This window comes from Mobula birostris, chromosome 3 (genome assembly GCF_030028105.1).
Source record: "Mobula birostris isolate sMobBir1 chromosome 3, sMobBir1.hap1, whole genome shotgun sequence".
Lineage (NCBI taxonomy): Eukaryota > Metazoa > Chordata > Chondrichthyes > Myliobatiformes > Myliobatidae > Mobula > Mobula birostris.
This window is the reverse complement of record NC_092372.1, coordinates 155,321,397-155,334,556: the sequence shown is the minus strand read 5'-3', so window position 1 is coordinate 155,334,556 and position 13,160 is coordinate 155,321,397. Positions and strand designations below refer to the sequence as shown.

The 13,160-nt window shown below is 38.3% G+C and overlaps 1 protein-coding gene across 2 annotated transcripts in view; it reads left to right on the top strand.

Moving 5' to 3' along the window:
• LOC140195354 (tyrosine-protein phosphatase non-receptor type 3-like) overlaps positions 1–13,160 on the top strand; it is a 185,099-nt gene that overhangs the window by 143,131 nt on the left and 28,808 nt on the right. For both annotated transcript variants that reach the window (XM_072253530.1, XM_072253529.1), the window contains exon 25: positions 12,188–12,339. In XM_072253530.1, the coding sequence (XP_072109631.1) occupies positions 12,188–12,339 (152 nt within the window). The remainder of the gene's footprint in view (positions 1–12,187; positions 12,340–13,160) is intronic.

Genomic DNA, 13,160 nt, shown 5'->3' with positions numbered 1-13,160 from the left:
GAAACATCGACTGCACCTCTTCCTAGAGATGCTGCCTGGCCTGCTGCGTTCACCAGCAACTTTTATGTGTGTTGCTGTCTGATTCACTCAGTCTCAAAAATAAATTGGGTGAGGGCTAAAGTCAGGCGTCATAAGCATACTTAACTACAACAACAGAGAAAGTAATGTCTGTGATTGTATTTTTAGGGTATGGAAAGTTTCTGGTTTTGGAATTGATGGTAGTGCATTTTGAATTAGTCAAACAATTGAAATTCCTGTGACACACACAAAATGCTGGTGGAACACTGCAGGCCAGACAGCATCCATAGGAAGAAGCACAGTCGAAGTTTTGGGCCGAGACCCTGAAAGAAGAGATTTGGGAGGGGGAGATCAGAAATGATAGGAGAAGACAGGAGAGGGAGGGATAGAGCCAAGAGCTGGAAAGTTGATCGGCAAAAGGGATACAAGGCTGGAGAAGGGAGAGGATCATGGGTCGGGAGGCCTAGGAGGAAAGAAAAGGGGAGGGGAGCACCAGAGGAAGATGGAGAGCAGGCAAGGAGTTATTGTGAGAGGGACAGAGAGAAAAAAGAGAGAGGGGAAAAAAAGGGGGAAAAAAATTAAATAAGGGATGGGGTAAGAATGAGGGGAGGGACATTAACGGAAGTTAGATAAGTCAATGTTCAGGTTGGAGGCTACCCAGACTGAATATAAGGTGTTGTTCCTCCAACCTGAGTGTGGCTTCATCTTGACAGTAGAGGAGGCCATGGATAGACATATCAGAATGGGAATGGGACGTGGAATTAAAATATGTGGCCACTGGGAGATCCTGCCTTCTCTGGCGGACAGAGCGTAGGTGTTCAGCGAAATGGTCTCCCAGTCTGCGTCAGGTCTCACCAATATATGGAAGGCTGCACCGGGAGTACTGGATGCAGTATATCACACCAACCAACTCACAGGTGAAGTGTCGCCTCACCTGGAAGGACTGTCTGGGGCCCTGAATGGCGGTGAGGGAGGAAGTGTAAGGGCATGTGTAACACTTGCTCCGCTTACAAGGATAAGTGCCGGGAGGAAGATTGGTGGGAAGGGATGGAGGGGTGTGCGAACGGACAAGGGAGTCGCGTAGGGAGTGATCCCTGTGGAAAGCAGAAAGAGAGGGGGTGGGAAAGATGTGTTTGGTGGTGGGATCCTGTTGGAGGTGGCGGAAGTTACGGAGAATTATATGTTGGACCCAGAGGCTGGTGGGGTGGTAGGTGAGGACAAGGGGAACCCTATCCTTAGTGGGGTGGCAGGAGGATGGGGTGAGAGCAGATGTGCATGAAATAGGAGAGATGCGTTTGAGAGTAGAGTTGATTGAAGAGGGAGGAAAGCCCTTTTCTTTAAAAAAGGTAGACATCTCCTTCGTCTTGGAATGAAAAGCCTCATCCTGAGAGCAGATGCAGCGGAGACGGAGGAATTGCGAGAAGGGGATAGCATTTTTGCAAGAGACAGGGTGGGAAGAGGAATAGTCCAGGTAGCTGTGAGAGTCCGTAGGCTTATTGTAGACATCAGTGGATAAGCTGTCTCCAGAGATAAAGACAGAAAGATCAAGAAAGGGGAGGGAGTTGTCGGAAATGGACCAGGTAAATTTGAGGGCAGGATGAAAGTTGGAGGCAAAGTTAATGAAGTCAACGAGCTCAGCATGCGTGTGGGAAGCAGCGCCAATGCAGTCATCGATATAGCGAAGGAAAACAGACTGTTCCACAAAGCCAACAAAAAGGCAGACATTCGAGAATTGAAATTCCTGCTTAGTCTCTTCTCTTGCTGCATTAAACTTGTGCCCTTGTCTTCATTATTTTCATGGTGTCCATTTTTTTTTAAAGTAAAGCAAACCACAAACTTATAAGCTTACCAACTTTAGTGTACTTTTCACTACAATCATGAGAAATGTGCTGCTTTTGATCAACTGTGTTTATTAACTTTCACATGCTAAATCATTTTTCTTGTTTCATTGTGTTACAAGAGACAGCAATGAATTTCAAAGAATTGAGTAAACAGAAAAGAGTTACTGTTTCCAATAGTTTTCCAGAAGAGGGCAAGACCAGTACATATGTGACATGGAAGCTACCTCAGAATTACATCTGTCACAGACAGGATTTATATGACCATAAAAACGAGCTAACTTATCCTTCGACATATGGGCCCTATGAACCACCTTAAATTGTATCAAAGCATGTCTAGCACACATTGAAGAAGTGTTAACTAGTTGGAGAATTTTCTCCCATTTCTCCATAGGTAAAGATACCTGAAGTTCTCTTTCCCATTCATTCTTAATTTTATCAGATGTACCTAGATGTTTTTATAGGCATCTGTTAGTCTTGTGAGACCATGGATTTGCGTGTTGGAAGGCTTCCAGGGTGCAGGCCTGGGCAAGGTTGTATGGAAGACCAGCAGTTGCCCATGCTGCAAGTCTCCCCTCTCCACGCCACCGATGTTGTCCAAGGGAAGGGCACTAGGGCCGATACAGCTTGGCACCAGTGTCGTCACAGAGCAGTGTGTGGTTAAGTGCCTTGCTCAAGGACACAACACGCTCCTCAGCTGAGGCTTGAACTAGCAACCTTCAGATCATTAGACCAACGCCTTAACCACTTGGCCACGTGCCAACACGTATCCTCGTAATTAAATCATAAACGATTGGTATTAAACTCTTCTGATAGGGATTTAAACCTAATTTTTATTTTCTGTAATTTCAGTTTGATGTGGTATCGGAAAAGTAGGTAAAATAACATTCAAAAAGTTGCTAATCTGTAAATATCTAAAAAAAATGTGATCGAGGCAAATTATATTTATTAGACAACTGTTCAAAAGACATGAGACAATTATCCAAGAATAAATCATGATATAAACCCTGTCTGTGACAGATGTAATTCTGAGGTAGCTTCCTTGACACATATGTTCCAGTCTTGCCTCTTTTGGAAAAATATTGGAAAGAGTAACTCTTTTCTGTTCACTCATTTCTTTGAAATTCATTGCTGTCTCTTGTAACATAATGAAACAAGAGGTAGCTTCCTTGACACAAATGTTCTGGTCTTGCCCTCTTTTGGAAAAATATTGGAAAGACATTTTCGATATTATTTCAGTAGTGTTGCGTATTGATTTACAACCTCATCCTATTACAGCAATTTTTGGGATTACCAGTGATAAGACTCTAGTCATTTATCCCCTTCAGCTTGCCATTTGATTGCATTTGTTACATTAATCGCCAGAAGATCTATTTTATTTAAATAGAAAGATTCTAATCCCCCTACTACATTTCAATGGTTTTCCCAAACTATAGCATGTTTAAACTTGGAAAAAATTAAGAGTGGTACTATCGATCCTTCGATTAAATTTGAAGAAACTTGGAGGCCATTTATTCAACATTTTCATATGATGTAAGCTGACCTTTTCCAAATCCTTTTCAGTAACTTTTTGTTTGTGTATAGAGGAGTGGAGTTAATGACAAATAATAGTTTTAACTGATGAAACATGGCAGCCCACCATTTGTTTTGTTTTGGTTTTTTTTGGTGTAGGGGGACTTCTTCTTTGTATAATATTTTAAAAAACTTTTTCATGTTCAGTTATAAAGAGATTGGAAGGCTTAAATTACATATGTTACTTGGAGTCTGTGTCTGTATACGTTAACTGTTATTAATGTAATCCCGATCTCTCTGTATCATTATCATTGTTATGTTTATCAATTTGAAACTTAATTTAAAAAATTGAGAAAGAAAGAAAAGAGTTACTTTTTAAGCAAAATGTTCCCACAGCTTATTTTTGTTCCAAATATCATCCTTTGTGCACAATCATCATAATCAGGTGCCGTGCCCAGTTTGAGTTTTGACTGCCATGACCCACACACTCCTGTTTTGGGTCAAGTGGATCAATTCATTGGTATTCATTTCCAAATCTCTGGCTGCTGTCTCCATCATCATTTGTCTTTGTGTTCCTCTTGCTTTCTTCCCTTCAATCTTTCCCATAATTACCATGTATTCTAACTCCTCTTTTCTAAACACATGTCCAATGAGGTTACATTGCCTTTTCATGATCTCATACATTATTTCTCTTTTTGTGTTTGCTCTGTTCATGACATCCTCGTTAGATATTTGTTTTGTCCATGATATTCTTTGCATCCTCCTCAAAAACAACATCTCTGCTGCTTCAATTCGTTTCCTCATGTTACTAGATACTGTCCAACATTCTGAGCCATATAACATAACTGGATAAATGTAACATTTCAGTACTCTGAGACGGGTCGTCATGCCTAGTTTAGTATTGGTCAGTATACTCTTCATTCTCGTAAAGGTGTCTTTTGCCATCCCTATCCTTCTTTTGATGTCCATGTCGCACCTGCCATCTGATGTCACCCAGCTTCCTAAGTAGCAAAAGTTCTGTACTTGTTTTATGCCTTCCCTGTTTATTCTCAGCCTGCAGATAGGATTCTCCTTCTTTTTGGATATCACCATACATTCTGTCTTTTTGCAATTGATAGATAGACCCATTTTGCATTTTCTTCAACAACTATATCAATTAAGTTTTGTAGTTCTTCCTCTGTACTTGCAATTAACACAGTGTCATCTGCGTATCTGAAATTATTGATGTTTTCACCGCCAACTTTGATTCCCAAGATGTCCCTTATTTTTTGTAATATTCTTTCACTGTACACATTAAATAAATCAGGGGAGAAAGCACACCCTTGCCTAATGCCTCTCTTGATTTTTGTAAACTGACTCACTTCTCCATCTATTCTTAAAGCGGCAGTTTGTTCCCAGTACAGATTTTTGATTAGGTGGAAGTCTTTCTAATCTAGATCTAGAGTTTTCTGTAATATTTTTGCACTTGAATAGGTTGTTCTGATAGTATCCTTAACATCAATATTGTGTTTCTTGTACCTTTGTCTTTCACAAAACCACATTGTTCTTTACTTATTTCAGCTTGTATCTTACTTTTAGCCCTTGTCATCAAAATTCTTAGAAGTATCTTGGTGATATGACTCATTAAACTTATGGTCCTATGTAATTGACATTCTGTTGCTCCAGGATTCTTATGCACAATGTTCTACTATAATTGGGATTCGTTACTCAGCACAATATGAGAGCAACCGGCATTAGGGAGTATTTATATTTTTAACCTCTGCTCTGTGTGATACATTACTTACTTTGTGAGGGGGGGGGGAAGTATAAATAACTTGAGGTATGACTGTTAATTTAATTTTATGTGTTTGTATTCAGCAATACAGCACAGAGTAGATCCTTCTGGCTCTTTGAGCCGTGCCTCCCCACCAATCCCTGACAACCCTGACTTACTCCTAACCTGATCATGGGACAATTTAAAATGACCAGTTAACCTATCCGGTACATCTTTGGACTGTGCAAGAAAACTAGATCTCCTGGTGAAACCATGCACTGCACAGAGAGGACATACAAAGATCCCTCGAACTCCGACCTTCGCCTTGAGCTATAGTAGCGTCACGCTAACAGCTACACTACTGTAGCAGTTAATATTGATAAGTTATAAATTAATATATATTGTAAATTTTATAATGTTTTCATTCTAAAGTTATAATGTATATTACAAATTTATAATTAACCTACAGCCAAGTCAATATTTTTTTTACTGTATATGAATATAGTGGAGGTGCATGATGAAAAAAGGTTTGTAATTTATATTTCATGAAACTAAATCATACTGTATGATAGTTTATATTTCCTTAAGTGGATAATTTCCCTCAATGTTAGGTATTAAACTTAATTAATCACTGCAGAATTGGCTTGTGTAGAATTATCTAACTAAACTGCAGTTTTATTGAGTATATTAATTGATAATTTTGTAATGATTTAGAAAATGCATACAACTTGCTTCATTTGTGACTTTTCACAGCTGTTAGGAAAATCTCAGAAAAAAAATTCATGAAATGTTGATATGTATAGATTCATTTCATAATTTTACATCGTGATTCAAAGAATATTGATACTCACCTATTCAGGACTAAAATTAAACAGTGCAGTTTTTGACAAAGTGAATATATAACCCTAATGTTAAATTTGGAAGGGGGCATTTTTTCCAATATTCTCCTTTAGTGAACACTGAAATTATGTATTACAGTTTGTTGGTAACCGACTATTTACTGGATACCACTTGTGTGCATAATTTAAGTAATTATTTTCACGAATTTAAAACAATGGAAGAACCATTGAAATTGTTCTAATATTATTTTAAATGTACACTTAACATAGGAGTTGTGTGTTACTTGGATGAAGGTACACGATGGAAGTCTGTAACCATATCAGTGGACTAAAGAAGAATATAATTATCTCATAGAAATAGAAAATCTCAAAATTAAAATATATATGGAGCTAATTTGATAGGCCCGAATTTTGCAATAAATCTTTCATTTAAATATCCTTCAGAGTTTCTATAGTGCATCACCAAGCAGTAGTATGAGGGGAAAGTGGAGAGCTTGAAACAACTGGGTGACTCTTCACAAGCAAACCCATTTTAGTAGATTCTGTTTCATTTTTAAAGATGCCTATTCTGAGAGGAACAAAAAAAAATCAAGGAGGTCCAGCATTGAAAGCACTATATACTGTATTGTTTTTAAAAAAGCAGAACATGCTATGATGCTGGAAAATGTAGCAAGAAGATAAAGATCCTTCAAAATGTCTGCAATACAGATTATCTTGGGATTCTAAAGTTAGAAATTTTCTATGTAAATTCATTAATGCTATTCCCCTTCCAGTGTCTGTAGCATAATATATATAGCATATGTGGTTTTAACATAACCACACATATTTATGATCCTCCAATCCTGGTTGCTTGTTTATTAATCCAGTTTTAATCGTTTCTCCATTAAAGGCTGTGCATTTACAGTAAGTGCAAAGTTCCTAAATTCTAAAGTTCCTTTCCTGAGTCTTGAACTATTGACCTGTCTATACTACTTAAAATCTGACTTTTTGAATAAGATTTGGCTCATCTGCACAAACATAACATGATGTTTCATTGAAACATTATTAAACAATATGTGACAAATGGAAAAGGTTTTCTTCTGTTACAATTATTCCATACTTGTGAGAGGAACTTCATTCCTCCTCTTGGCCTTGCCCTCAGCCAAGGCTCTATTTTTCCTTCCTTCATTGATGCTTATTAAACCCAACTTAACAAGGTTTTAGTCATCTAATCTTTACTTATCTTTGTGGTTCAGTGCCAAATTTGTTTGCATCATTGGGATATTTACTATCCTAAAGAAGCTATTTAAATGATGTCATAATGCTTGTGAGGTAAATCCCTGAAGATAGATGTTGGATGGTTGTTGTCTTTCTTAGGGGAGGATGTGGAAGTTTTGGTTCATCACAAGCAAAATAGACTTTATACTTTATTGTTGCCAAACAATTGATACTAGAACATACAATCATCACGGCGATATTTGATTCTGCGCTTCCTGCTCCCTGGATTACAAGTATTGAATAGTAAAAATGAGTAAATATTAACAATTTAAATTATAAATCATAAATAGAAAAATGGAAAGTGAGGTAGTGCAAAAAAACCGAGAGGCAGGTCTGGGTATTTGGAGGGTACAGCCCAGATCTGGGTCAGGATCCATTCAGCAGTCTTATCACAGTTGGAAGGAAGCTGTTCCCAAATCTGGCCGTACGGGTCTTCAAGCTCCTGAGCCTTCTCCCGGAGGGAAGAGGGACGAAAAGTGTGATGGTTGGGTGGGTCGTGTCCTTCATTATCCTGTCAGCACTGCTCCGACAGCGTGAGGTGTGAAGTGAGTCCAAGGACAGAAGATATTGCACGAGTTCTGAAACTGCAAGACTTACCTTCCTTATCAGTGGTGCAGGACCATTTAATCCTTCTTCCTGTACAGAAGTACACTAATGACTGCTATGAAACCAGCTGTCTCATTGTCTATTGGACAAATAAATCCTCTGTCCAATAGACTGGCCAACTGGAGTCTGCATAATGCTGTTTTTTCCTGAGTTAGGTAAAAATGACTGGCCTTCCTCATTGAGGTATCATGCAAATGCCACAGAGGTGGTACCAAGGTGCCAGCAGAGTGGTCAAATGCTGCAGCTGATAGCTTCTTATTCTTGAGTTGCCGTGCAAAGCCCCATTCAATCCCATGAACCTTTGTCATTAGAATAGTAGCTGACAACTTTTTCACTAATGGGTGGCAGGTTGTAACCAGAAGAATCATTGTAAATGTTTCTAGAAACAGACATATTTATTCACTGTGTGTGACAGGAGGCAAGTAAAGATGGCTCATACAATAGCAAAAGTTCAATGATACCTGAAATGAAAGATAAAACCAGAAGAATTGTATAGCATAAGTGGAGAAACCAACTGTTAATAGCCTGGGTTTCCTGACTGAGATCTGCTGGCCTGTCATTACCTCCGTTCCCCATTAAGTGCAATTTCACTGGATCCATATCTTGCTACCCAGATACCCTTTCATCTGAACAACAATGACCTAATAAATATTAAAAAATATAAAAATACATTTTAGAGAGAAAAAAAATCTGTGCAGTTTTAAATCAATGAAACTGATCATGTTAAACTGGCACAGGATACTGTGATAGATATCCACTTTCCAGGGCCCAAGATGCTTACTACTAATCTCAGCTTTCTCACGCAGCAGCATGACCTTTCCAAAGGGCCAGTTGCTTCTGACAAAGTTAAATTTCTATCCAGTATTGCTTATTCAGCTTCTTGTAGTAAACAAGTAGACAGTCAGGCCTTTAGGCGTATGTTTAATCAACATAATAATAATTGGCCTGCATCAAACCAGATAATGCCTGTTATTTGTACCATCATGACTGAGTTCAAAGAAGCTTGCAGGGCAAACTGATTTTGTCATTTAGTATACCAAACATTGGCACAGGCATAGTTAATCAATAGTTGAGGTAGTTGTATCCTCAGAGAGTTAGCCCTCACAGCAGTAATTTGGGATGGCTGGGATCTGTGTCTCCAAATGTTTTGAGACCATCTGTGTGAATTACTTGGGCCCAGCAAAAGTATATGAAAAACATTAAATACAGATAATGTCAACTAGTAGCAAAAAAAGGTATAAATGTTAGAAAGCATTGGGGATTGTCAGAACTGGCAAGGAGAATGACAGAAAGAAGAATTAGACTTCATTCCTCAACTTTTGGTTTCTGCAGTGGACTAGTCATCCATCTGCAAATCATTGGTACATTCTTATAGTTCGTAAGAAGTTTACCTGTGTTTAGAAATCTGTGACAAAGAGCATTCGGCATACACACTCTGTATATAGGTGTGTATGTATGTAAGTGTGTGTGTGTGTGTGTGTGTCCGTGTCCCTTGTATATTATAATGGGTCTGACTTAATGGTGTCTTTCCCACCATACATGGTGGAATATTCCATTTATTTAGTTATGGGGATGTGTAAATGATGTGTACAGTATATATTGTTTGTATGCTGTATTTAAAGTAGATACTTACATTTAGTTTGTAATTTTTATTGTAGCTACATTGTTGGATACAGTATATTCTGATTCATGTGTAGTCTTAAGTTACTTTGTGGTTAATTAAAAATATTATGTCCTGGTGCCTAAAAAACAAAGGGTGGTTTGCTCTCAGTAGTAGAGAGAGAGAGGTCGATCTGCAAGATGTTTATACTGGACATATTATGTGTTGGCGCGTGGCCAAATGGTTAAGGCGTTCATCTAGTGATTTGAAGATTGTTAGTTTGAGCCTTGGCTGAGGCAGTGTGTGTGTCCTTGAGCAAGGCACTTAACCACACATTGCTCTGCGACGACACCGGTGCCAAGCTGTATGCGTCCTAATGCCCTTCCCTTGGACAACATCGGTGGCATAGAGAGGGGAGACTTGCAGCATGGGCAACTGCTGGTCTTCCATACAACCTTGCCCAGGCCTGCACCCTGGAAACCTTCCAAGGGCAAATCATGGTTTCCTGAGACTAATGGATGCCTATTCATTCATAATGCAACTATAATTATTTTCTGGTAGACATCTTTTTGTAAATATTGGCAGTTCTCTTATTTTTGTAACTTTACTGTAACATGTGCAGCACCATGCTATCTGAAAATCCAAGTAAGCAAAGTCGACTGACTCTCCTTTGTCTATCCTGTCTGTAATTTCCTCAAAGAATTCTAACAGATTTATTAGGCAAGATTTTCCCTTAAGGAAACCATGCTGACTTTAGCCTATTTTATCATGAACCTCCTAGTACCCCAAAACTTCATTTTTAATAATGGACTCCAGCATCTTCCAAACCACTGAAGTCAGACTAACTGTCCTATAATTTCCCTTTTTCTGTCTCCCTCCCTTCTGAAAGAAGTGAATGCCATTTGTAGTTTTCCAGTCCTCTGGAACCATTCCAGAATTTTCTGATTCTTAAAGGACTGCTACTAATGCCTCGACGATCTCTTCAGCTACCTCTTTCAGAATCCTACAGTGTAATCCATTTGGTCCAAGTAACATCTACCTTCAGACCTTCCAGCTTCCCAAGTGCCTTCTCCTTCACTTCTGCCCCCTGACACTTTTGGGATACTGCTAATGTCTCCCACAGTGAAGATTGATGCAAAATACTTGTGAAGTTTGGCTGCCATTTCTTTGTTCCCTCCTCTTCCCCACCCCCCCGCATTATTACCAATTCAGCATCATTTTCCAATGGTTGATACTCTCTCTCACCTCTCTTTTTCACTTTATATATCTGAAAAACTTTTGGTATCCTCTTTGATATTATTGGCTAGCACCTTCATGTTTCATCTTTTCTCTCCTTATTGTTTTTTTCATTGTCTCCTGTTGGATTTTTAAAGCTTCCCAATCCTCTAACCTCTCCTGAATTTTTGCAATATCATATGCCTTCTCTTTTTCTTTTATGCTGTCTTTGACTTTCCATGTCAGCCAGGATTTCCTCATCTTCCTTTTAGAGTACTTCTTCATCTTTGGGATGTATCTATCCTATGCCTTCCAACCTCTAGACATTGCTGTTCTGTGATCATCTGTGCTGATGTCCCCTTCGAATGAACTTTGGACAGCTCTTTTCTCATGCGTCTGTAATTCCCTTTACTCCACTATACGACTGATACATTTTCTCCCTCTCAAACTGCAGGATGAATTCTATCATATTATGATCACTGCCTCCTAAGTTCTCCTTTACCTTAAGCTCCTTAATCAAATCTGATTCATTACGTAACACCCAATGCAGAATTGTCTTTCCTCTAGTAGGCTGAATTACAAGCTGCTCTAAGAAGCCATCTCATACGCCTTGTACAAATTCCCTCTCTTGGGAACCAGATAGTGTACCATTTGCCTTCATAATTGCTTGTGTCACCTGCATATTAGCTTCAATAACTTGAGTACAGGAGCTCCTGGTTTCATTAAACATTATGTTTTAATTCAACATTATGGACCAGTGACCACTGTTTTCCTTAGCAGTACAGGTGCACATTCCTTTATCTGAAATTCTGAAATCCAAAAAGCTCCGAAAACTCAAGTTTTTTTTTTTTGCTAACAGCTGATGTCACTCAGGTGTGACGTGGCAGCACTAGCAGAGGCCACCAGACGTCAGCTGTGGCTCAGCGCTCATAATGGTTACACGTGCACTTGCTGTTTGCTGATACTTTGTGTTCACTGTTGACTTTGTGTTTAGTTTCACTGTGAAAATGTCAAAAAGAGCTGCAGATACCCCTATGGGTAACAATGAGGAAAAGAGAAGGAATATTCTCTATCAATAACACAGAAAGTGGAGTTATTGCAGAAGCTTGATCATGGTGTGTCTTACTGAAGAAAATAGTGTCAGAACTACCACTGTATATGACTTAAATAAACAGAAAGACAAGTTACTGAAGTTTTATAGTGACAGTGACGTTCTACATTTATTCCAATAAGTCATTTACCATGTGTTTGATTCAGTTCACTTGAAGCTGTATATTTTTATGTTTAATTGAATGTTTTTGTTGGAAGTAAAATGTCTTGTCATTATTCCCTAAATAATACAGGATAACAATTATTTACATGGCATTTACAATGATTTAGGTATCTTAAGTAATCTAGAGATGATTTAAAGTATACGGGAGGATGTGCGTAGGTTTGGTGTGCGGCTGGGTTTTAAAGTCCACCACACTGAGCCAGGTTAAATAAGGGACTTGAGCTTATGTTAATATCATTAATTTGAACTTTTTTTTTTGTTTCTTTGTTGTTGCAGACAGGAATGAAACGTGTTGTCACTCATCTTCAATATGTAGCATGGCCTGATCATGGGGTTCCTGATGACTCAATGGACTTCTTTGACTTTGTGACTTTTGTAAGAAAGAAACGGATTGAAAGGGACAATGAGCCAATTATTGTTCATTGCAGGTACTCATTTGCTTTTCTATAGGGAAGTCAATTCTGCATGCCAAGGAACAAAATACTCTCATATTGATTTTGGTTGCAGCTAAAGGTGGGTCTGTACAATACCTGACACCCTCTCTTTAGGCTTAACAGTGAAGCTATATCCTCGGGTAGAGTATGATAACTTCTCTAAACAGTTTATTGAATATTAGTACCCTATTACTTTTATCACCAGTCTTTTAAGTCTCAACTATAATACAGATGTTTATATTGAATTTTAACATGTGTCACGTAGATTTAAAATACCATTGATTTGGCTCGCCATTTTAAGAGTAAGTATTAACTTATCAGTTTTTTGGGTATATGAAAGTATCTTAATTTGTAAGTGCTTTACACCAAAACTTTGCTGAACTGTGATTTTTTTTTTGAATGGTACATTGTATGAAATTAATGCAATTGTATGTAAAAGATTTCACATTAGTGCATGATGACATTTTTGACTAGTTCATTACTTAAAACTGCTTTGCTCTCGTCTCCAAACTAATTGAGATTGCTGAGTTGTGTTTACTATTTGGACATTTTATGAGCCGATAATATTGAAATTATAGTATTGTTCAGCTATTAATAAGCTTGTATTTCTTACATTGCCATGGAGGTATTTTGTACCACTGTTATTTTCTGTACTACTTGCTATATTTTGTAATATGTTTATCTTGTAACATCCCAATTGGAAGATCCGGACAGAAAAATAACTTTTTTCTGTTTAATCAGACCATTTAAAAAAAAGGGAAATCCTGTGTGCAGAGTAGTCATACAGCCTTCTGAATTGTTTATGCATCTTTCCT